We start from the raw sequence: 24,723 nt of genomic DNA on the forward strand, positions 1-24,723 counted from the left end.
GGCGCCGTCCGGAGGACTAGGCCCAGGGTGGTCTCAAGGGGCTCATCTCAGATGGCACTTCTTCAGGGAAATGCCATCCCAGTCTACCGAGACGAGGTCAAGCCTCCCTGTGCTATGCGCCCCAAACTTCCTCTACTTCTCCCTTGTGGCATTAATTGGTGTGCTTTATCTACATACCTCTCTTCCACCCCCGACAATTCCACGAGAGCAGAAGGAATCAGGCATTCCCGGGACCTAACACAGCGCCTGGCAAGCATTACTCCTGGAATGAAGGTCCCCAAACGTGTCGTTTCTAAACTGCTGGACTCACTTAAAACTCACATCATTATCTTCCCTCCAGACCTTTTCTCACATCCCCGGTTGCAGTGAGTAGCACCATCAACCAGCCAGTTGCCCAAGCTGGACACCTAGAGTCATCTTTAAGCCCCCCACCCCCACCTCTAAACACTGATTATATTTATTTGCTACTAAGCCAACAGGCCTCCTCTCTGTCTCCACTTGTACCAGGCCAATCCAGGACACCATTATCTCTAGCTAGCTATGGCAAAGGCTTACCAACTGTTCCTGCCGCCTGACTGGCTCTGCTCCAATCCATCACTTTCATTGCAGCCTCGGTAACCTTTCAAAATTTTGATCTGATGTTGATACTCCTCCTTTGCTTTAAGCACTTTATCCCATCACGCTCAGGATAATGAACCAGTTCTTCAATGTGGTTTATTGATAGGTATATATTACATATAATGTACAAACTGGTACCACTTTGAAACTGAAAGGAGGTGCTATTAATAGGTACACCAGGACAATCAGACTGCCCACGCAAGCTGAGAGGAGATGTCCCCCCTAAGTATAGGACCCTCTCACCTCTTCTTCTTTGTCTCAGGTGCTGGTGACTCTGCCTTATGCTCAGGCATAAGAGGTTTATTCAGTAGGCATTGGGGGATCATTGGATTTTTGAGCTGAGGATGGGAGACTAGCTATAAGAATAGCCCCTCACATTTGAGCAGTAGTTTACATGTCACAAAGCATATTTATGTGTGTTTTTGTTGAAGAAATGAATTGTATGGTCTTTGAATTGATTGAGGGCAATGTATTAGGTGTTAGAGGATATTGATGTTTTTAAAAGTGGAAATAATTTTGTATGTTGAGAATCAGTGATTTTTTTTTTTTTTTTTTTTTTGTGGTAGAATCTTAGTCTGTCACCTGGGCTAGAGTGCAGTGGCATCGTCAAAGCCTAGTGCAACCTCAAACTCCTGGGCTCAAGCAATTCTCCTGCCTAAGCCTCCAGAGTAACTGGGACTACAGGCGGGTGCCACTACACCTGGAGAATTTTTTTCTATTTTTTGTAGAGATGGAGTCTCACTCTTGCTCAGGCTGTTCTCGAACTCCTGGCCCTAAGCAATCCTCCCACCTTGGCCTCCCAGAGTGCTAGGATTATAAGCGTGAGCCACTGCGCTTGGCCAGTGATTTTTAACCTTATTGGGCCATGGATCCCTGTGAGTATCTGATGTAATCAGTGGATCCATTCTGTCTGCAGATGTGTATTCAAGTCCATGTACGTTTGTAGGGGGACCTTAGAGGTTAAGAATTTCTAACACAGATTTTATGATTGATCCAATGGTATGTTCTCTTGGACTCAGTTTTTAGCATTTCTGAAATTATACAATGCAGGTGGAAAGGATAAATTTTTGTGACCTCACACTGCTATAAGTCTAACCTGCAAAAAGTATCATTAGTAATAGCAAGTATTTTCCCCCAATTTTGTGCTTGGGAAAGCAAAATAAATAGGTTATTTGACAGGCTCCAGAAGGTTGGTTTTGAGGACATTCGTAAGAGTCCTTAGATAACTCTGAACCCACAAATCTGTATGTTTATTTCACATTGTAAAATACATGTTTCCTTCATAGTATGTCATCAAAAAACTGAACCTCCAAAAAGCCTCTAGCCGAGAACGGCGAGCTGCTGAACAGGAAGCCCAGCTCTTGTCTCAGCTGAAGCACCCCAACATTGTCACCTACAAGGAGTCATGGGAGGGAGGAGACGGTCTGCTCTACATTGTCATGGGCTTCTGCGAAGGAGGTGATCTGTACCGAAAGCTCAAGGAACAGAAAGGGCAGCTTCTGCCCGAGAGTCAAGTGGTAGAGTGGTTTGTACAGATTGCCATGGCTTTGCAGGTACTGTCTAGACTCACAGCATCCCACTTGCTCCAAGGTGGCAGGAAGATGGCAGGTGTATTTCAGGACAATTTTTCCCCAAATACTTACATTAAAAAAAATGCATTTTTTTGAAAATTCATTTATGAAGTAGACTCAGTTCCTCTTACTGTAGCATCGGAATGTTGCTAAGTGAGTGATATCTATATTAAAGTAGGCATGGATTTCATGTCTAATTGCAGGAGAAGCCAGTTCTTTATTCATTTAATATTTATAGCAAAATCAATTTTAAGGGCCCTTTAAGTTGACCAAGAGCGAAGAGTGACAGCGTTTATTACCTGCTGGTGAGCTGCGTCATGCTGAAAGGTGGCTGGGCTAATTAATATGCCTAAACTGTGGGGATTTGGGCTTTCACCCTGCTGGGGCAGAGTGGGTAGAAATGCAAAACAAGTTTGTGTTTTAATATACATATGCTCAAAAGTGAGACTGTTTATGAAGTACCATTTTGAAACTGAGCAGACTTGTCCAGAATTAATTGACCTTGTTTAAATTCTAAGATACTCTCTCTAAATAAAAATATTCTTGTTATTTATATTTGAAAGTATTATTAAGCTGAGGATTTCGTGGGTCTAAGATGAATGGGCATCTGACTTTGTGTAAGTTGTCCCATCTTCAGTAGGAGTTTATAAGCATGTTTTTTAACTGGATTCATGTAGTGCTAAAATGGTAATAATTGTCAAGGTTCCAGGGAACAATTTTGATGGGTACCGGGCAAGTTAATATATGGAACTTAATTTTCTTACTTCAAAAGTTGTAAATTAGACCTTTTATTTAGAGATTATAAAACAATAATTTTTGGTAGGAAGGTAACTAAGTTTCTTAAATTCATGTAATTGCTGATGGTGCATAAGAAACCAAGAATAAATAAATAAATAACTATATTTATATGTAATGAAATTTTATTTCTCTCCTCAGTATTTACATGAAAAACACATCCTTCATCGAGATCTGAAAACTCAGAATGTCTTCCTGACAAGAACAAACATCATCAAAGTGGGTGACTTAGGAATTGCCCGGGTATTAGAGAATCACTGTGACATGGCTAGCACCCTCATTGGCACACCTTACTACATGAGTCCTGAATTGTTCTCAAACAAACCCTATAATTATAAGGTAGGGCTGGCTGTGTATGCTAGTTTACCTTGTCTCTGGGAAAGTAGTCGTAATTTCAGAACCCTTCAATATAGTTAAGTCAGAAGAATTATCTGTGAATCAGTTTAGGGAAAATGTCTTCTTTTTTTTTAAAGCAGGAAGAATGTAAATAAGCTATTTTGACTTTTAATTGTTTATTGTTTTTCTTTTCTAGTCTGATGTTTGGGCTCTGGGATGCTGTGTCTATGAAATGGCCACCCTGAGGCATGCTTTCAATGCAAAAGACATGAATTCTTTAGTTTATCGGATTATTGAAGGAAAGGTAAAGAATAATCTAGAACTAATTAAGCAAGTTTTATATAGTGCAGCTTTGTAAATATCTACTGGCAAAATCATTGATGATTTTGATGAGTCAATGAATAATTATTAATATTGGTGGATAGTTAAGAATGGTGGGTCTCTACCCGTGGAAAAGGTCAAACTAGAGGAGAAGGGATTGATCATTTCTTAACATTAATCTGTAAAGGTGGCTTAATGGTTCAAAAGAATTAGCTTTTTGAAAACCTCTCCCTATAGCCACAGGATATACTGGGTGCCCTGAGAGGTTATTAGTATTGTATCTTCTCCTAAACAGCTTATGGTTAGATGAGTTCCATTTAAAATGAGTCCACTCTGTTTGAACTTGTTCCTTTGGTAATCATCACAATCACCAGTAGCTATTTAAGAACTATGGAAAGCATTGTGTCTGATATGGACATCAGAGTGACTCATTTTATGTTAGTTCAGTGAGGCTAGTTGTCCTTGGCAGTGTCAGGCACATACCGTTAAGTTTTAAGGTCATAAATCACCTACTGATTTTAATATTATCCCAAGACTTGTTTAATCTTTTAATTTGAAAAATATTGAAAAACACATAAGAAAAGTAAAATTTGCCCATAATTCTACTACTTTAAAGAAACAAACAAGAAAGGAGTGAAACTCCCCCTTTTTGTGCCTTTCCTTTTGCTCTCCCTTTGCTGTGACAGTGGGTCTGGTCGTCATCTGTGGTGCATGTATCATGCTTTGTGAACCTGTATCTTGCTCTTGCCCTATAATCCTTTCTCTCCTCAATAAACCTCATTTTTGTGGTTGCCTTAAAAAAAAAAAAAGAAAAGAAAGAGAGGAGTGAAATTCCTCTCTCTTTTTATCTATTTCCTTACCCTGGAGATAACCATTGTTGGTAATTTGGTGCATGGCCTTCCTGGCTTTTTTTTTTTGAGACAGAATCTTGCTCTGTGGCCCAGGCTAGAGTGCAGTGGCGTCAGCCTAGCTCACAGCAACCTCAAGCTCCTCTGCTCAAGCAATCCTCCTGCCTCAGCCTCCTGAGGAGCTGGGATGTGCCACCATGCCCAACTAATTTTATCTATTTTTAGTAGCGACAGGGTCTCACTGTTGCTCTGGCTTGTCTTGAACTCCTGAGCTCAAGCAATCCTCCCACCTTGGCCTCGCCTGGAGTGCTAGGATTACAGGTGTGAGCCACTGCACCCAACCCCTTCCTGGCTTTTTCCTGTCTTTATACAGATGCAACTCTGGGTATATATTAGTATATGTACATATACACACAGATACTTAAAAAAATAAACAGAAATGTAATCAAGGCTGTACACATTGGTACATAACTGGCTTTTTTGACTTAATGTATGAGGGATATCTTTCCAGGTTGGGACCTATAAGTCTTTTATTTTTTAAGCAGCTGCCTAGTATTCTATAGGAAGGATGTACAATAATTTATTCCACAAGTCCCCTATGGATGGACATTTGTTTCCAGTTATTTACTACTGTAAGAACAATGCTGCATTGAACATCCCCGTACATAAATCGTTAGCAACTCTTGTTCTTATTTCTGAAGGGGAGAAATAAGTCCCCAAATGGGACTGCTAGGTTGAAGGATATACTTTTACAATCTTACAGCTTGTATACTTCCTGTAGACTAATATACTGGTTATTTTCTGTTTATGTGGATATATGACTTTAAATGCATATTAGGAAACCTCTACCAGCTTTTACTTTGTTAGTCATAATTGCAGTATTGTTTTTCTTTGTAGCTGCCACCAATGCCAAGAGATTATAGCCCAGAGCTGGCAGAACTAATAAGAACAATGTTGAGCAAAAGGCCTGAAGAAAGACCCTCTGTGAGGAGCATCCTGAGGCAGCCTTATATAAAGCGCCAAATCTCCATCTTTTTGGAGGCCACAAAGGCGTAAGATACTTCCCTTGCAAATAGCTGGGCTAAATAGATGGAGTAAAAAATAATTTTCATAATTGTCATATGAGTGAATTTATGGTGAGTTTTTTTAAACACAAAATAAAATTGCATGATTAGAATATGTAGAGGAGGCAAAATTCTACCTCAGAGTTTTTTGGCTGGGCCTGAGAATTAAACTGACAAATTAACAGAAGAAAAGCATACACATTTATTTAATACTTATGTAAGTTTTATGTGACACAGGAGTCCTCATAAGGAAATGAAGACCCAAAGAAGTGGCAAAACCTAAATGCATTTATGCTAGATTAAATGAAGAGAGGCGATTATGGAAAAGTACCTAAACTATGTGGAGAGGCTAAAGGAAGATGAGAATTATTTTAATAAGACCTGTTTGTACAGAATTCTCTCAGTCTCAACTCTCCGTTCCTTTGTGATTTTTAATTTTTTTTTTTTTTTTTTTTTTAAGACAGGGTCTTACCCTGTTGCCCAGGCTGAAATTCGGGCACAATCATACTGCAGCCTCAAACTCCTGTGTTCAAACAATCCTCCTGCCTCAGCCTCCCAAGTAGCCAGGACTATAGCACATGCCACCATAACTGATGAGCTATTTTTTAAATTTTTTGTAGAGATGAGGTCTTGCTATGTTGCCCAGGCTGGTCTCAAATTCTTGGGCTCACATGATCCTCCTGCTTGAGCCTCCCAAAGTCCTAGGATTATAGACATGAACCACTGTGCCTGGCCACAACTGCTACTTTATTTCTGGTATAGGGAGGACATATTCCATATGGAGGTTTTATCTCCTGCTTTCAGGAAGGAAAAGGGGAGGGTCAGAGTCCCCTTTTTGCACTCACCTTTCAAAGAGCCATTAGTCCAAAATAATCCTTATGCCAAAGTAGCATATTTTGGGATAGCATATACTGTCATCCTTGAAATACATGTTTAGTTTGCTTAATTTCAAACTAGAGAATCATTTAGAGAATCATCTAGAGAACCACTGTAACATTCCTCAAAGGGTTCCAATACATACAGAGTATGCTTCTTTTAAAAGAGCATATTTTAGAAACCATATGAAAATGAGAGATTATCTGAGAAACCTATTACATTATTTACTATGTAAAATAATAATCTCATCTAAAAAATAGTGCTCAAATTTCTGAGAGCTTTTGTGAAGTTCCCTCTTCATTCACATAACTTCTCAAGAGGAAAAGAATTCTTTGACTTGTAGGTTCTGCCTTCACCAAACAGGTGTTCCAGGATCTAAGACTTAGGGCTGGGCAAGACTCACAGTCTCCTTGGCTATTCCTCCTGCCTTGTGGCGTGTTAAATTTGGAAGAGAGGAGACATGTTGGAGGGGCCCAGGGGATAAAGGAGGACCGTCTTTTTGTTCACATTCTCTGTAACTTGCCACCAAACAGCCCTTTGACTTTCCACTGCTCTGGTCTCTGTGGTCCCCTTGAATTCTCTGGGGGTTTACCTAGTTTTAGAAATGACACACTAAAATAGTTGGGGATATTATTCCTGTATGCATTTATTCTGCAAGTCAGGACTGGGCCTATCAATCATTTTTACTCTCAAACTTGGCAAAGAAGTTGTGGTATTATTACAAATATGTGAAACTTGAAAATGAAACTTATAATGACTTCTTTCTTTTCTTCTTCATAAAGAAAAACTTCCAAAAATAACATTAAAAATGGTGACTCTAAATCCAAGCCTGTTGCTACAGTGGTTTCTGGAACGGCAGAATCAAATCATGAAGTAATCCACCCCCAAATACACTCTTCTGAGGGCTTCAAGACGTATGTAATGGTATGTTTCTTTTTAAAGGGTACATGTTTTAGAAACTGTACTTTAAAAAATAGGCTAGCGAAGCAAATTACGTGAAATGATTATGCTTTACTAGAGATGCTGTTGTGCACTTCCTTATTGTAAAGTAAGAATACAGATGAAGGTGATTCATTTAGCCCCCTTTATCCAAAGTGGGCTGTCAAACTGTTCACATAGCCAGTGCTGTAATAACTTTAAGAAATTTTTAGGTGAAATTTGTGTAACATAAAATTAACCATTTTAAAGCAAACAAATTGCATTTAGTACATTCATAATGTTGTGCAACCATTACCTCTATCTAGTTCCAAAACATTTTTATCACCCCAAAGGAAACCCCTTACCCATTAAGCAGTTCCCCGCCATTTTCTCCTCCACTCAGCCCCTGGCAACCACCAGGTGTTTTCTGACTCTGTGAATTTATCTATATGGGATATTTCATATAAATGGAATCAAAATATGTGACCTTTTGTGTCTGGTTTCTTTCCCTTAGCATGTTTTCAAGGTTCATCCATGTAGAATATATTTCATTTCTTTTCAGGTCTAATATTTCATTGTATGGATCTACCACAACTTATCCATTCATCCATTGGTGGACATTTGGGTGGTTTTCACCTTTTGGCTATTGCTGTGAACATTTGTGTGCAAGTTTTGAGTACCCAGTTCTTTTGAGTATATACCTAGGATGGGAATTGCTGGGTCAAATGGTAATTTTATATTTAACTTTTTGAGTAACCACTGTACTGTTTTCTGCAGTGACTGTACCATTTTACATTCCCATAAGCAAAGCACAAGGGTTCCAATTTTTTACATCTTTACCAATACTTATTTTGATTTTTTTTTTTTTTTTGAGACAGAGTCTCACTTTGTTGCCTGGGCTAGAGTGAGTGCCGTGGCGTCAGCCTAGCTCACAGCAACCTCAAACTCCTGGGCTTAAGCGATCCTACTGCCTCAGCCTCCCGAGTAGCTGGGACTACAGGCACGAGCCACCATGCCTGGCTAATTTTTTCTATACATATTTTTAGTTGTCCAGATAATTTATTTCTATTTTTAGTAGAGAAGTGGTCTCGATCAGGCTGGTCTCAAACTCCTGACCTCGAGCGATCCACCCGCCTCGGCCTCCCAGAGGGCTAGGATTACAGGTGTGAGCCATCGCGCCCGGCCTTTATTTTGATTTTTGATTCAAGCCGTCCTAGTAGGTGTGAAGTAGCATCTCATTATAGTTTTGATTTGCTTACCCTAATGACTGATGACATAGAGCATCTTTTTACATGCTTGTTAGCTATTATATGTCTTTGAAGAAATATATGTTAAGTCTTTTGCCCATTTTTTAATTGTATTTTTTTGTCTTTTTTTTTTTTTTGAGACAGAGTCTCACTTTGTTGCCCAGGCTAGAGTGAGTGCCGTGGCGTCAGCCTAGCTCACAGCAACCTCAAACTCCTGGGCTTAAGCGATCCTACTGCCTCAGCCTCCCGGGTAGCTGGGACTACAGGCATGTGCCACCATGCCCGGCTAATTTTTTCTATATATATATTTTAGTTGGCCAGATAATTTCTCTCTATTTTTAGTAGAGATGGGGTCTCGCTCTTGCTCAGGCTGGTCTTGAACTCCTGAGCCCAAGCAATCCACCCACCTCGGCCTCCCAGAGTGCTAGGATTACAGGCGTGAGCCACCGCGCCCGGCCTTTTTTTGTCTTTTTGTTGTTAAGTTGTAAGAGTTCTTTCTGTGTTCCAGGTATTAGACCCTTATTAGATATGTGACTTGAAAATATTTTGTCCATTCTGTAGGTTGTCTTTATTTTTTAATATACATATTTTAATTTTCAAATATATATTTTCTTATTTCTTATGTTTAAAATATATATTTCATATTTTCTATATATTTCTCAGTTTCCCGAGTAGATAGGACTATAGGTGCACACCACCATGCCTGGCTAATTGTTAAATTTTTTTGAGATGAGGTCTTGCTTTGTTGCCCAAGCTGGTCTCAAACTTCTGGCTTCAAGTGATCGTCCTGCTTTAGCCTCCCAAAGTGCTGAGATTATAAATTGTAAGAGTTCTTTCTATGTTCCAGGTATCAGACTCTTATCAGATATATTATTTGAAAATATTTTCTCTGTTCTGTAGGTTGTCCTCACTTTCTTTTTTTAAAAAATTTTTAATGTATATTTTCTTATTTATCTATTTTTTTCTTTTGTTGTTTGTGTGTTTGATGTCATATCTAAGAATCCCGTGACTAATCCAATATTTTGAAGGTTTGTGGCTATGTTTTCTTCTAACAATTTTATAATTTTAGCTCTTTTATTTAGGTTGTTAATCCATTTTTTTATTTTTAATTTTTTTTAATGTGGCAAAATACACATTGGAAGTATGAGTCCTCCATCTATTTTTCCTTTTCAAGATTGGGCTATTTGGGTCTCTTGAGATTCCATGTGAATTTTAGGATGGATTTTTCTGTTTCTGCAGAAAAGTCATTACGATTTTGATAGGGATTACATTGAACCTATAGATTGCTCTGGGTAATATTGACATCTTAACGGTGTTAAGTCCTCCTATCCATGAAAGTGAATGTATGTACATTCATTTATGTTGTCTTTAATTTCTTTCAGCAATGTTTTATAGTTTTCATTGTATAAGTCTTTCACTTTTTTGTTAATTCCTAAATATTTATTCTTTTTCATGCTATTGTAAATGGAATTGTTTTTATAATTTACTTTTCAGGTTATTGATTGTTAGTGTATAAAAATGCAAATGAGGCAAGGCATGGTGGCTCACATTTGTAATCCCAGCACTTTGGGAGACTGAGGTAAGAGGATTGCTTGAGGCCAGAAGTTCAAGACCAGCTTGGGCAATATAGCAAGACCTTATCTCTAAAAAAAATTTAAAAAATTAGCTGGTTAGTCATGGTGGTACATGCCTGTAGTCCCAGCTCCTCAGGAGGCTGAGGCAGGAGAATCGCTTAGCCTAGGAGTTCGAGGCTACAGTGAGCTGTGATTGCACCATTGCACTCCAGCCTCGGCGACAGAGTGAGACCCTGTCTCTTTAAAAAAAAAAAAAAAGGAACTGATTTTTGTGCTACTTTGCTAAATTTGTTAGTTCTCACATTTTTTGTGTATGTAATCTTCAGGATTTTCTACATATAAGATCATATCATCTATAAACAGATAATTTTACTTCTTCCCTTTAAATTTTGATTCCTTTTATTTCTTTTTATTGCCTAATGGCTCTGGCTAGAACTTCCTATTCTATATTGAGTAGAAGTGGCAAAAGTAGGCATCATTGCTTTGTTTTTGATCTTGGAGGAAAAACTTTTAGTCTTTTACTATTAAGTATAACGTTCACTGTGGGTGTTTCATATATGACTTTTATCATGTTGAGATAGTTTTCTTCTATTCCAAGATTATTGAAATTTTTTTATCATGAAAGGGTGTTGAATTTTGTCAAATACTTTTTCTGTGTTGATTGGGATGATCATTTGTTTTTTTTCCTTCATTCTGTTCATGTGGTCTGTTACATTGATTGATTTTCACTTGCCTCAGAATAGGCAAATCCAGCGGGAACAAGTGTTGCCAGGGGTTGAGGGGAAGGGAGAATGGAGAATGTCTATTATTGGGTACTGAGTTTCTTTTCACAGTGATGAAAATATTCTTCTGTTTAAACTGATACACGGAATAATTGATTTCCCTAAAATGACAACTAGAGCATAGCCATCCTTGCTTTCCAGGAATAAATCCCACTTGGTCACATTTTAACCATTTTTAAGTATATAATTCAGTATCCTTAATTATAGTCACAATGTCATACAACTATCACCACTATCTTCTAAAACTCTTTCATCGTTCTAAACAGAAACGCTGTACCCACTGGGCAATAACTCTGTATTCTCTCTATCCTCAGGCCCTGGTAACCTCTCATCTATTTTCTGTCTCTATGAATTTGGCTATTTTATGTATGTTATATAAGTGGAATCATACAATATTTGTCTTTTTATGTCTGGCTTATTTCACTTTGCATGTTTTCAGGGTTCATGCATGTTATAGCATGTATCAGAACTTCATTCCTTTTTATGGGTTAGTAATATTCCATTGTATGTATTATACATACCACATTTTGTTTCTCCATTCGTCTGCTGATAGACATTTGGGTTGTTCCTACCTTTTGCTTATTTTGAATAATGCTGCTATAAACTTTGGTGCACAAATATCTGTTTGACGCCCTGCTTTCGGTTCTGTGGAGTATATACCTAGGAATGGAATTGTTGGGTCATATGGAAATTCTGTGTTTAACTTTTTGGGGAGCCTGTTGTTGCATTTTGAGTTAATTTTTATATATGATATGAAGAGTGCTATAATAATTTAGAAACACGTTTTCATTCAGGGTGAAGACAAATGTTTGTCCCAGGAAAAACCCATGGTCATTGGTCCCTTGAAGTCTGCTAGTGTGAAAGGCCACACCTACAAACCAGACTTGAGCAATATTGCAGAGTCACTAGCCACGATCAGTAGGGTAAATATTGACATCTTACCTGCAGAAGGGAGGCCCTCAACGAGTGACAGCTTAGTTCGAGAGAATCAACCAAGACACTTAGATGCCTCTAATGAGTTAGAAGGTAAATGCAATATTTCTCAAGTGAAGCAGGAGACACTACAGGATATCACTAAGTCCAGTGCTCAACCTGAAATCCTGATTCCTACGTGGTCCTCTGACGTCACTGGGGCAAAGAATGAACCAGTGAAGCCTTTGCAGCTTCTAAACAAAGACCAAAACCCAAAGGACCAGGTGAGTGATACGTACACACAAAATACTGGTTTCAGAGAGAAGACTGGAAAGTACTATTATAAAAATGTGGGTCATGTTGTTTGATTATGCTTTAGTTGTCATTTTAGGGAAATCAGTTATTCTGTGTAACAGTTTAAACAGAAGAATATTTTCATCACTGTGTAAAGAAACCCAGTACCCAATAGCAGTCATTCTCCATTCCCCCTTTATTTTGCCCTAACCCCTGGCAAAAGATTTATCTATGGTGTAGCATGTACGAAGCATTTTATTCTTCTTTATTGTCAATATAATTTCCACTGTATGTATATATAATATTTATCCATTCATCAGTTGATGAATATTTGAGTTATTTCCACTTTTTGGCTACTGTGGGTAATGCTGCTGTGAATGTTCATGTCCAAGTTTTCGTGTGGACTTATGTTTTCAGTTTTGTTGGGTATATACCTAGGAGTTGAATTGCTGGGTCATATGGTAACTCTGTGTATAACTTTTTGAGGAGCTACAAAACTGTTTTCCAAAGCAACTGTATCATTTTACTTCTACCAACAATATATGAGGGTCTCAGTTTCTCTACATCCTTGCCAACACTTGTTATTGTCCATCATTTTGATCATAGCCATCCTAGTAGGTGTGAAGTGGCTTTGATTTGCATCTCCCTAATGACTAATGATGTTGAGCATCATTTTATATGCTTTTTGGCAATTTGTGTACCTCCTTTGGAGAAATAATCTGTTCAGATCCTTTGCTAATTTTTAATTGGTTTATCTTTTTATTATTGAATTGTAAGAGTATCTATTCTAGATACCAGTTCCTCATTAGACACAGCATTTGAAAATGTTGTCTCCAGGCAAGTGCAGTGGCTCATTTCTGTAACTCCACTACCTTGGAAGGCTGCGGTGGGAGGATCACTTGAGGCTAGGAGTTCAAAATAGCCTGGATAGCATAGTGAGACCCCAGCTTTAAAAACATAAAACTAAAAAAAATAGCTGGATATGGTGGCATGCATCTGTAGTCCCAGCCAGCTAGGAGGCTGAGACAGGAGGGTCACTTGAGCCCAGGAGTTTGAGGCTGTGATGAGCTATGATTGCATCTCTGTACTTTAGCCTGGATGACAGAGCAAGGCCCCAACTCTAAAAAAAAAAAAAAAAAGGGCCAGGCACAGTGGCTCACGCCTGTAATCCTAGCATTCTAGGAGGCTGAGGCGGGAGGATCGCTTGAGGTCAGGAGTTCGAGACCAGCCTGAGGAAGAGTGAGACCCTATCTCTACTAAAAATAGAAAGAAATTATCTGGACAACTAAAATATATATAGAGAGAAAATTAGCCAGGCATGGTGGCACATGCCTGTAATCCCAGCTACTCAGGGGGCTGAGGCAGTAGGATTGCTTGAGCCCAGGAGTTTGAGGTTGCTGTGAGCTAGGCTGACGCCACGGCACTCTAGCCTGGGCAACAGAGTGAGACTCCGTCTCAAAAAAAAAAAATAAATAAATAAATAAAAAGAAAAAAAAGAAAAAATTGTCTCCCATTCTGTAAATTGTTTTTTCACTTTCTTGATGATGTCCTTTGAAACACAAAAGTTTTAAAATTTTGATGAAATCCAATTATGTCTATTTTTTTCCTTTTGTCACTTGCGCTTGTAATGTCATGTTTTCTTTTAGGCATATACAGTTTTAACTCTTACATTTAGGTCTGTGATCTATTTTGAGTTAATTTTTGTATATGATGTGAGGAAGAGATACAACTTCACTCTGTTGTATGTGAATATCCAGTTGTCTTAGCACCATTTGTTGAAAAAATTATTCTTTTCCCATTGGATTATCTTGGTACCCTGTAGAAAATCAATAAACTGAAAGTGTAAGGATTTATTTCTAGGTTTTCAATTCTGTACCATTGATCTATATGTCTATCTTAATAACACATTGTCTTGATTACTGTAGCTTTGTAGTAAGTGTTGAAATTGGGAAGTATGAGTCTGCCAACTTTATTCTTATTTTTCAATATTGTTTTAGCTGTTTTCGGTCCTCTACATTTCTATGTGAATTTTCAAATCAGCTTGTCAGTTTTTGCAAAAAATGCTGGGATTTTGATAGGGATCGCTTTGAATCTGTAGATCATTTGCAGAATATTGCTATCTTAATATATAAGTCCCCCAATCCATGAATCCATGAATATGGGATGTCTTTCTATTTGTTTAGGTCTTCTTTAATTTCTTTCTCTCTCTCTCTTTTTTTTTTTTTTTTGAGACAATATCTCATTCTGTTGCCCTGGCTAGAGTGAAGTGGCGTCATCATAGCTCACTGCAACCTCAAATTCCTGGGCTCAAGTGATCCTTCTGCCTCAGCCTCCCGAGTAGCTGGGATTATACGCGAGTGCCACCGTGCCTGGCTAATTTTTCTATTTTTTGTAGGGATGGGATCTTGCTCTTGCTCAGGAAAGACTAGAACTCCTGACCTTAAGTAATCCTCCCACCTTGGCCTCCCAAAGTGCTAGGATTACAGACATGAGCCATCACACCTGTCCTGTTCTTTAATTTCTTACAGTGATGTTTGTTGTTTTCATTGTACAAGTCTTGAACTTAGTTTGTTGAAATTGTTTCTAAGTATTTTATTCTTTTTGATGCTATTGCAAATGGAATTGTTTTCATAATTTCATTTCCGGATTGTTCATTGCTAGTGTATAGAAATATAATTGATTTTTTTAATATTGATCTTTTATTCTGTAACCTTGCTGAACTCATTTATTGGTTCAAATAATTTATTTATTTTTTATTTTTATTATTTTTTTTATTTTTTTGAGACAGAGTCTCACTCTGTTGCCCAGGCTAGAGTGCCGTGGCGTCAGCCTAGCTCACAGCAACCTCAAACTCCTGGGCTCAAGCAATCCTCCTGCCTCAGCCTCCCGAGTAGCTGGGACTATAGGCATGCACCACCATGCCCAGCTAATTTTTTCTATATATATTTTTTAGTTGTCCATATAATTTCTTTCTATTTTTTTTAGTAGAGATGGAGTCTCGCTCTTGCTCAGGCTGGTCTCGAACTCCTGAGCTCAAATAATCCACCTGCCTTGGCCTCCTAGAGTGCTGAGATTACAGGTGTGAACTACTGCGCCTGGCCTTCAAATAATTTTTTTTAAGTGAACTCTTTAGGATTTTCTGAATACAAGATCATGTCATCTGTGAACAGAGACAATAGTTTTACTTATTCTTTTCCAATCTGGAATCCCTTTATTTCTTTTTCTTACCAAATTGCATTGGCTAAAACCTCCAGTACAGTGTTGAATAGAAGTGGTGAGAGTGGACATCTTTGTTTTGTTCATGATTGAATCTGTTTTCTTACACCAGGCTTTTTAGAGCAGGCTTTTTTGTTTGTTTGATAGAATTTCATGTCTAGCATTTCCTCTATCTTTTGTTTTTATTTTTGTTTTCTTCTTCATAAAAGTGGATGAACTTTTTTAGGACCAATTGGATTTCATGGAGAAGCTCTTCAATTGTTCCTATCATTCTTGTACATATTAACTAAGTTTTATTTTGAATATTCCATACTTATTACCAGTAGAGAAACATTTATTTTCCTCTTCAGAATTGGATCATTTGTTGTGTGTTTTCTTGGTCTCCTTGTTTAGCTAGATTATTATGTAATAATATTGTAAAATTAATCATTTACCATATTTTACATCCCATATTGGGTATACTCTTAGAAGAATAAATTTACAAGTTATTTTACCTATGGTTTTGTGTTTGCCAGAGATATAAAAATGTTGTCTTGGCTGGGCAAGGTGGCTCACACCTGTAATCATAGCACTCTTGGAAGCTGAGACAAGAGGATCACTTGAGCTCAGGAGTTTGAGACCAGCCTGAGCAAGAGCAAGACCCTGTCTCTACAAAAAATGGAAAAATTACCTGGGTGTGGTGGTACACACCTGTAGTCCCAGCTCCTCGGGAGGTTGAGGCAGGAGGATCACTTGAGCCCAAGAATGTGAAGTTGCAGTGAGCTATGATGACACCACTGCATTCTAGCCAGGGCAACAAAGTGAGACTGCGTTTCAAAAAAAGAAAATGTCTTAATGATAAGCTGTTAAGGGCCGGTCTCCATGGCTCATGGCTGTAATCCTAGCACTCTGGGAGGCCAAGGCTGGAGGATCGCTTGATGTCAGGAGTTCACGACCAGCTTGAGCAAGAGCGAGACCCCATCTCTAAAAAAAACCAAAATGATAATGGCTATTAGATGGTGGCAATTTTACCTTGTATTACTATCACATTGTTCATTTTTCTTTCTAAAATGTTCCACATAGTAGATTCTTGATAAAAATGTGTTGATTGAATGATATTCAATTACCAGTGTCCTTATACTTGAAAACCTGACTATTCTGATAGTTAAAAATTGGTAAAAATAGATGCAAAAATCTGGCAGGTACAGTAGCACGTGTGTGTAGTCCCAGTTATTCAGGAGGCTCAGACAGGAGGATTGCTTGAGCCCAGGAGTTCAAAACCAGCCTACATAGTGAGGCAACATAGTGAGACCCCCAACTCTGAATAAGTGAGTGAATGAATGAGTGAATGCAAGGAAGAATCTATTTTATTTTAATGTTTGATATGCATTAGTTTTAAAACCATCTATCCAAATAAAATACTAAGTCCCTGGTGATCTTTATAACTTAAAAGGTAATGTGCTACCAATAGTTCTCATTCTTTGACCATCTAATATATGCTAGATATAGTCCTAAGTACTTTTAGTGTATCATCTCAGCTAATTCTCAGATAGTAATACCATGTATAGGGGGCATTAAACCCAGTTTTAGATGAGGAAACTGGGCTCAGGAAGATTAAGTTTCTCCCATGAGACTCCATCTAACTCCTAACTCCATCTAACATCTAAACTCAATGTTCTTTTCTTTGTGTTCTTAAGGGTATATCCAAATAACTGATGTTTACTTAGAAAGCAAATGTATATTAAATTGGAGTTCATTTTGGACATTTGTTCATTTTCAGAATGGAAAACCTATTAAAAGTTATGAAGAGATTAAAAAAAAACCTGAATCAAACATGAGTAGTTTAAGGCTAATCAGGAGTTGAGTAATTTAATTAAAATAATTATTTTTATTTAGAAGAAGACAAAGAAAGCCAGAACATTTAGATAACTGATATCAGCATTCTGTTTTTGGCTGTCAGCACTGCAAATAAGCATTAATTTGAGAAAGACTATTCCTCCTTCTCATTTTCATTTACCATTTTAAAAGTACTGGAGGAGGAGAAGAAAAAAAAGAAGTAGATATGGAGGGTTCGGCCATTTGGAAGTTCAAAAGACTATTTCATTATTCTGTGGGGTTTTTTTTGGTATGTTTGTTTCATTTTGTTATTTTTAAGGACCAAGTTGCTGGTGAGTGTATTAAAGAAAAACAGGGCAGAATCCACTCAGGTTTACAGCCACACAGCTCTGGGTCTGAACCTTCCCTGTCTCGACAGCGACGGCAGAAGAAAAGAGAACAGACTGAGCACAGCAGGGGAAAGAGACAGGTTGGTGGAGATCTCTTTGCAGTAATTCATTGCGCTGCTGTTTGGGAGATAGACTTTGGGAAGCTTGATTTCTATTTAGAATGATTAAGAGTTGCCAAAAAGACACATAAGAAAATGAAAGGAACATATGGAGAAGGGTGGCAATGGCAAGATGCTAAATATCAGTTTTCAAATATCAGTGGAGCTGGAAGCAGAGGAAAGATTTTATCTTCCCCAGCAAAGATGGGCAGATCATTTTGAGAGTTAAAAGAGCAGGCTAATGAGGGTAATCTTTGACCCCTTCTATATTATACTGGTGAACAGTTCTTCCCTCATCTTCTGCACAAAATCATGTTGACACCTCATTTCTTTCTTTTTTTTTTTTTTTGAGATAGAGTCTCACTCTGTTGCCTGGGCTAGAGTGAGTGCCGTGGTATCAGCCTAGCTCACAGCAGCCTCAAACTCCTGGGCTCTTGCAATCCTCCTGCCTCAGCCTCCCGAGTAGCTGGGACTACAGGCATGTACCAGCATGCCTGGCTAATTTTTTCTATATATATATATATATATATATATATATATATATATATATATATATATATATATATATATATGTTTTTAGCTGTCCGTATAATTTCTTTTCTATTTTTAGTACAGACAGGGTCTTGCTCTTGCTCAGGCTGGTCTCGAACTCCTGAGCTCAAACAATCTGCCCGCCTCGGCCTCCCAGAGTGCTAGGATTACAGGCGTGAGCCACCGCACCCGGCCGACACCTCATTTCTTGAAGTAACTTTCACAGGCACCGTCTCCATAAACTTCTTAGGTGGTGATTTACTTTTGGCAGATTCTCTTTCCAAAATGCAATATTTTGAAGTTCTTAAGAGCAAATGACTGACAAAATACATAGGGAACCTACAGACAGGGAAACTCTGGAGGTGGCTATATGTGAAACTGATAATCTCCCCCTCTTTTTTAATTATTTAAGTTCCACGAGTCACCTCAACTTTTGCCTTCTCATCCCATTGTTGGAAAAGTGGATATAGTGCCTACACAAAAGGATGCTGAAAACCAAAGTAGCATGATCACTGGGTCTGTGAGCAGTTCAAGGACCAGTGAGATGTCCTCATCAAAGGTTTGTGGGAGTGTATGTTGAGTTTTTTAAAACCTTATAAAGCCTTTTGATTCTAAAATCCTATGTATATTGTGAAGTTTTAAATTGAAATGTCTTATCCCTGCTTCTTGCCAAACACTGGAAGGGATAGATGTGTGATTCTCAGCAGAAGCTTTGATTGAAATGGTGTCAGGGATGGTCACTTCTAGTTAGTCAAAGAGATCAAGTAGATTCTGACTGTAGGAAATGTGAAAGTCTCCATTTGCCCTTCCAAAAAATAAGTACCTCCTAGAAATGAGGGCCATGATCATTTCTTGCTAGTAGCTATAACTCTAATGTGGACTGGTTTCCAATGGACACTCTTCTAAATGTCAGTGCAAGGCCTTTTTTTTCATGCGGAATGATACATCATGCATTGTAGGTGTTATAAGAATAGTGAGTAGGAATGGAAATGACTCTGTGACCTTCTTTAAAAGGATCGACCATTATCAGCCAGAGAGAGGAGGCGACTAAAACAGTCACAGGAAGAGATGTTCCCCTCAGGTAAGCTGAACTCTTTTCTTCATCTTATCGGCAGCTATTGCTGTGGCTCATGGATGTAAGCATTAGTACTGATTGTGAGGTGTTAAGATTTTCAGGGTCAGGAGCAGTGATTCATGCCTGTAATCCTGGCACTTTGGGAGGCCGAGATGGGAGAATCACTTGAGGCCAGGAGTTTTAGACCAGCCTGAGCAACATAGACCCCATCTCTACAAACAATTTTTTAAAATTATCTAGGTGTGGTGTCACACATCTATAGTCCCAGCAACTCGGGAGGCTGAGGCAGCAGGATGGCTTGAAGCTAGGAGTCTGAGGTTTCGGTGAGCTATGATGATGCTACTGCACTCTAGCCCGGGCAACAGAGCAAGACCCTGTCTCAAAAAAAGAAAAGAAAAAAAGAAGACTTTCAAGCAGTAGTAATCCATTTGGCAAATCGATTTGGAAGAGTTTTTTAAATTTCTTAGTTGAGCCTTTTAAGAAATCATCATAGACTGTTGAATCTGGGACATACCGTCTATTAATACAGAATATTAAAAAGAAAACAAGAGGGCTTTGAGTGGCAGTAACTCCTGGGAGATTTCAGACTGGAAATCAAGTGAGTATTTAACTTGTTTCCATGTCCAGAGTCTACTGGTTGGTAAAGTGCTCTCTTCTCAGGAATAGAGGAAGCTGGAGGAATGGTGCTGCCATGGGATGAGGGCTGTGATCATTCCTATTACTGTTATCTAAAGATAGTACTAGCAGTTTCCATTTATTGAATGCTGACCAGTATTCAAGCATTGTGGTAAACATCTTAAAGGTATTACCTCATTTCATATTTACAATAACTGCCAAAGGTAGGTAGCATTATCTCAGTTTTGCAGCTGAGGAAACTGAGGCTCTGAGGGGTTAAGTAACTTGCCCAAGGTCACCAAGCTGGTAGAACCAGAGCTACGATTTCAGCTGGGTTTCAGACACCAGAGTGATGATGACTATACTGTTTATGTTACTTCAGGGCTGGCCCTTGTCGGGGTATCTTCCATACCCAGTGCAAAGCCCTCTTCGGTTGAGGCCAGCCCAACACAAACAACTGCTGGGGATGTTTGCTTTTTCAGGCTCTTCAGTGAGGAGAGCTTCTGTGAGTGCAGCAGAGCCAGGGAAACCACAGGAGGAAGGCCAGCCTGCTCCTGCCCGACGATTCTCCTCTGACTGCAGCATTGCTCAGGTGCATGACACACTCGTGAAGGAAAAGGTGGACATGTCTACATCTGACAAGGCTATTAAAGTAAATGTTACAAATGTCCGCTCTGTTTATTTCTGGGACAGGGCTGGCTTAAGTTAAATCATTTCACTCTTGATAAAGGAGGGAACTGGTAAATCATAATTAAAAGGATTGTGTTTGACCTATTAAGCAAATAATTTTTTTAGACACTCTTGTAAACAACTGGCATCCTGGTTAAAAATATTTCTTAGGTGGTCTTTAAAATGAGACTTCCCCCAGCCTGAGCAAGAGCGAGACCCTGTCTCTACTAAAAATAGAAAAATTAGTCACGTTTCATGGCACCTGTCTATAGTCCCAGCTACTCAGGAGGCTAAGGCAGGAGGATCGCTTGAGCCCAGGAGTTTGAGGTTGCAGTGAGATACTGTGACGCCACTGCCCTCTAGCCAGGGTGACAGAGTGAGACTTGTCTCAAAATGAAATAAAATCAAATAAAATGAGACTTCCCAAGGGCTTCCATTGTGCAACACTTTGCTTATTCTGCTGTGATACCAGTATACCTATGTGACCAGATTTTAGTCTCACTTAATAATCATGCCTCAGTTTCCTATCTGTGTCAATAGTTTACATTCTCATCTATGGATGACGTATGGCCACCGTCTGATGGCTAAATGAGTAGTTGCAAGGTTTCCCACCCGTGTTCTCCTCTCTATATAATACCCTGGGGATTAATTTTTCCTGACCTTTGAAAGTAATGAAAGTTTGTTTGTTTAACAGCATCATTTAGCTATTTCACTAATGGAGGCTGCCCTCTCCATTTGCCAGGGTTGTAAGATTTGTGTGTAATTGTATCAGATAATCCTTTAAAGCTGCGGTCCCCAACCCCTGGGCTGTGGACCGGTATTGGTCCTTGGCCTATTAGGGACTGGGCCACAGAGCTCCGATATCCCCACCTCCCTGCCCCGTCCAAGGAAAAATTGTCTTCCATGAAACTTAGGAAGGAGGAGCACACAGCAGGAGGTGAGTGGTGGGTGAGCCAGCAAAGTTTCATCTGTATTTACAGCCTCTCCCCATTGCTCACATCACTGCCTGAGCTCTGCACACCACCCCCAACCTGGACTGTGGAAAAATTGTCTTCCATGAAACTGGGCCCTGGTGCCAAAAAGGTTGGGAACCACTTTAAAGCACTTTAACAGTCTCACTTAAGAGCAAACTGAGATTGCCTTGATTTAGGTGGCATTCGAGCTAGTTTAAAATACCAATATTCTTTATGGGACAAACTCTCTACTTAGGAGTTGAAATACTAGAACTAATGATCACTCTCCACTGAAAAGGAAATTTCTTCACAATTGAGACTCTGCAGGGCCTTTGTAGAACTTCACCTTGATATTCCTCGAACCTCCTTGTGAACTTCATGGGTGAACCGGGATATCATTTGGGTATTTGTTAGTTTCTCCTCAGAATTGCATCTAGGAGCACATTGTTTCTGGTCATTTCATCTAAGACTCTTTCGACTGTTACATTCTGGTTGTCATGTAGAATCATGTTTCTTCCAAATATTAATAGGAAAGGAAACCGATTCATTGTCTGTCTGAGGATGAGTTAAGTTCTTCTACAAGTTCAACTGATAAGTCAGATGGGGATTCCAAGGAAGGGTAAGTTCTTGTTTTTCTGTCTCCCTTTATAAACTATTTCTGTTTGAATTAATCGTAAATGTCTATTTATAGTAGTATTCAGACCTGTAGTATTCTCATTGATAATGTTCATGGTATATGCTAGAGCTAAAAATGTCTCCTCTACGAACACATCTGATTTTCATTCAGAACTCTTATAGAATGTCTTCTTAGATCTGTAGATTTATAGTTCTCATCGGATTTAGAAAAATTTTGGCCATTTTCTGTTTTTTTTTTTTTTTTGTTTGTTTGTTTTGAGATGGGGTGTTGCTATATTGTCCAGGCTGGTCTCAAACTCATAGATTCAAGCAATCCTGGCTCAGCCTCCTGAGTAGCTGAGACTACAGGTGCATGCCACCATGCCTGGCTAATTTTTAAAAATATTTTTAAGAGACAAGATCTTGCTATGTTGCCCAGGCTTGTCTTAAACTTCTGGCCTCAAGTGATCCTTATGCCTCAGCTCCTGAGTAGCTGAGATTACAGGTGTGAGCCACTGTGCCCAGCTTGGCCATTATTTCTTCACACTTTTTTTTGGACTTTTTCCTGTTATCTTCGAGATTCCAATTACATATATAGTAGACTGCTTAAAGTTGTCCCACAACTCACTGATTCTCTGTTTATTTGTTTTACTTTTTTGCTCTGTTCCATATTTCATAGATTCTATTGCTATATATCTTTGAATTCACTAATCTTTTCTTCTGCAATATCTAATCTTTTAATCCTATCCATGGGCCTGGCACAGTGGCTCATGCCTGTAATCCTAGCACGCTGGGAGGCCGAGGCAGGAGGACTGATTGCGGCCAGGAATTAAGGACTTGCCTGAGCAAGAGTGAGACACCGTCTCTACAAAAAATAGAAAAAAATAGCCAGGCATGATGGCACATGCCTGTAGTCTCAGCTACTCTGGAGGCCAAGGCAGGAGGATTGCTTGAGCTCAGTAGTTTGGGTCTGTTTCTATTAACTGATTTCTTTCTCTTCACAAATGTGTGATATTTTCCTGATTCTTTGCCTGTCTGATAATTTTTGACTGGTTGCTAGACACTTATTTTACCTCATTGGGGCTGATTTTTTTTTTTTAAGTAGAGTCTAGGCTTGCTCTTGCTCAGGCTGGTCTTGAACTCCTGAGCTCACGCGATCCTCCCACCTCAGCCTCCCAGAGTGCTAGGATCAGAGTTGTGAGCCACCATGCCTGGGCTGGGGCTGGTACTTTTTGTTTCTTTAAATATTCTTGAGCTTTGTACTTGGGTGTAGTTAAGTTACTTGGAAATGGTTGGGCAGAATTTGTACATAGAATCTAGGACTGTTTCTTTCAGGCTCTCTCCTTTCCAAGATTCCTCTCTCACTTTCCAGAGGCAGTGGTTGTCGTGAACTCTGATCTGCCTATGGCCCGCCCTTAGGTTTAGAGGTGTTGACTTCTTTCCAAGATCTGCCTACGGATTTTGTATATTCTCCATTGCCTTCACATAGTTTTTTTGGGGGGGGTGGCGGGGGCAGAGTCTCACTCTGTTGTCTGGGCTGGAGTGCCGTGGCATCAGCCTAGCTCACAGCAACCTCAAACTCCTGGGCTCAAGTGATCCTCCTGCCTCAGCCTCCCAAGTAGCTGGGACTACAGGCACGCGTTTCCACGCCCAGTTAATTTTTTCTATTTTTAGGAGAGACAGGGTCTCACTCTTGCTCAGGCTGGTCTCAAACTCCTGACCTCAAGCAGTTCTCCTGCCTCGGCCTCCCAGAGTGCTAGGATTACAGGCGTGAGCCACTGCGCCTGGCCAGCCTTCACATAGTTGATTTTTGCATTTTGTCCACAGTGTATAGTTGTTGAGGGTCAGTCTGTAGGTGTTTACTTGGGCATTTGGCAGCAGAACTCCCTAAAGGTCATTTTGTATCTAATTTTTAATGACAAATTCTCATGAAGCCAATTAAATAACAAAGGAATTTTTTTTTTATTTTTCAGAAAAGGTCATACAAATGAAATGAGTGCATTGGTGCAATTGATGACTCAGACCCTGAAACTGGATTCTAAAGAGAGCTGTGATGACTTCCCGGTACCAAATCCAGTGTCAGAATTTAAACTTCATAGGAAATATCAGGACACACTGATACTTCATGGGAAAGTTGCAGAAGAGGCAGATGAACTCCATTTTGAAGAGCTACCTTCAGGTGATCAGTTTATTTCTTTACAGTAAGCTGGGAGCATGTGTTTTTTGCAGAAATGTGTCAAGGAGCTAATGCCTGTATATTTTTTTGGTATTTTTATTATTTCCTTTGGATATCTCCATAAAAGGTATATCTTATTTTATGCAAGAGATGTATTCCTGAAAAGTTGCATGAAAATTGATTTTTAAAAATAAATGTAAATAAATAAATGTTTGAGATTTTTCATGTGGATTTTCTTCAAGTTAGTTGTGGTTTATTTAGGTTTAGGAGGTGGTAGTGGTAGTAGGGAGATACAAAGCTCAAGTTTATATATAAATTTTTAGTCATTAAAATATAAATGAAGTCATTAAATCAAACTCTTGTCAAAGGGAAAAGAATCTTAAGATTTTTTTGAAAAATTGTGTTGTAATTGGTA

At 39.0% G+C, this 24,723-nt stretch overlaps 1 protein-coding gene across 8 annotated transcripts in view; it reads left to right on the forward strand.

Annotated features, from left to right (window-relative positions):
- The window catches only part of NEK4 (NIMA related kinase 4), a 36,133-nt gene that overhangs the window by 288 nt on the left and 11,122 nt on the right, over positions 1–24,723 (forward strand). Inside the window, exons 1-13 of one of the 8 annotated variants that reach the window (XM_045530014.1) lie at positions 22–365; positions 1,905–2,171; positions 3,126–3,323; positions 3,517–3,624; positions 5,387–5,541; positions 7,212–7,353; positions 11,745–12,146; positions 17,507–17,656; positions 18,618–18,764; positions 19,220–19,286; positions 20,378–20,547; positions 22,048–22,136; positions 24,106–24,311. In XM_045530014.1, the coding sequence (XP_045385970.1) occupies positions 2,058–2,171; positions 3,126–3,323; positions 3,517–3,624; positions 5,387–5,541; positions 7,212–7,353; positions 11,745–12,146; positions 17,507–17,656; positions 18,618–18,764; positions 19,220–19,286; positions 20,378–20,547; positions 22,048–22,136; positions 24,106–24,311 (1,948 nt within the window). In that variant the 5' untranslated portion in view covers positions 22–365; positions 1,905–2,057. Of the gene's footprint in view, positions 1–21; positions 366–1,904; positions 2,172–3,125; positions 3,324–3,516; positions 3,625–5,386; positions 5,542–7,211; positions 7,354–11,744; positions 12,147–17,506; positions 17,657–18,617; positions 18,765–19,219; positions 19,287–20,377; positions 20,548–22,047; positions 22,137–24,105; positions 24,312–24,723 lie in introns of those variants that run through there. The other 7 variants (XM_045530007.1, XM_045530009.1, XM_045530010.1 and 4 more) reach the window with 7 other exon arrangements.

This window comes from Lemur catta, chromosome 18 (genome assembly GCF_020740605.2).
Source record: "Lemur catta isolate mLemCat1 chromosome 18, mLemCat1.pri, whole genome shotgun sequence".
NCBI classification, from domain to species: Eukaryota; Metazoa; Chordata; class Mammalia; order Primates; family Lemuridae; genus Lemur; species Lemur catta.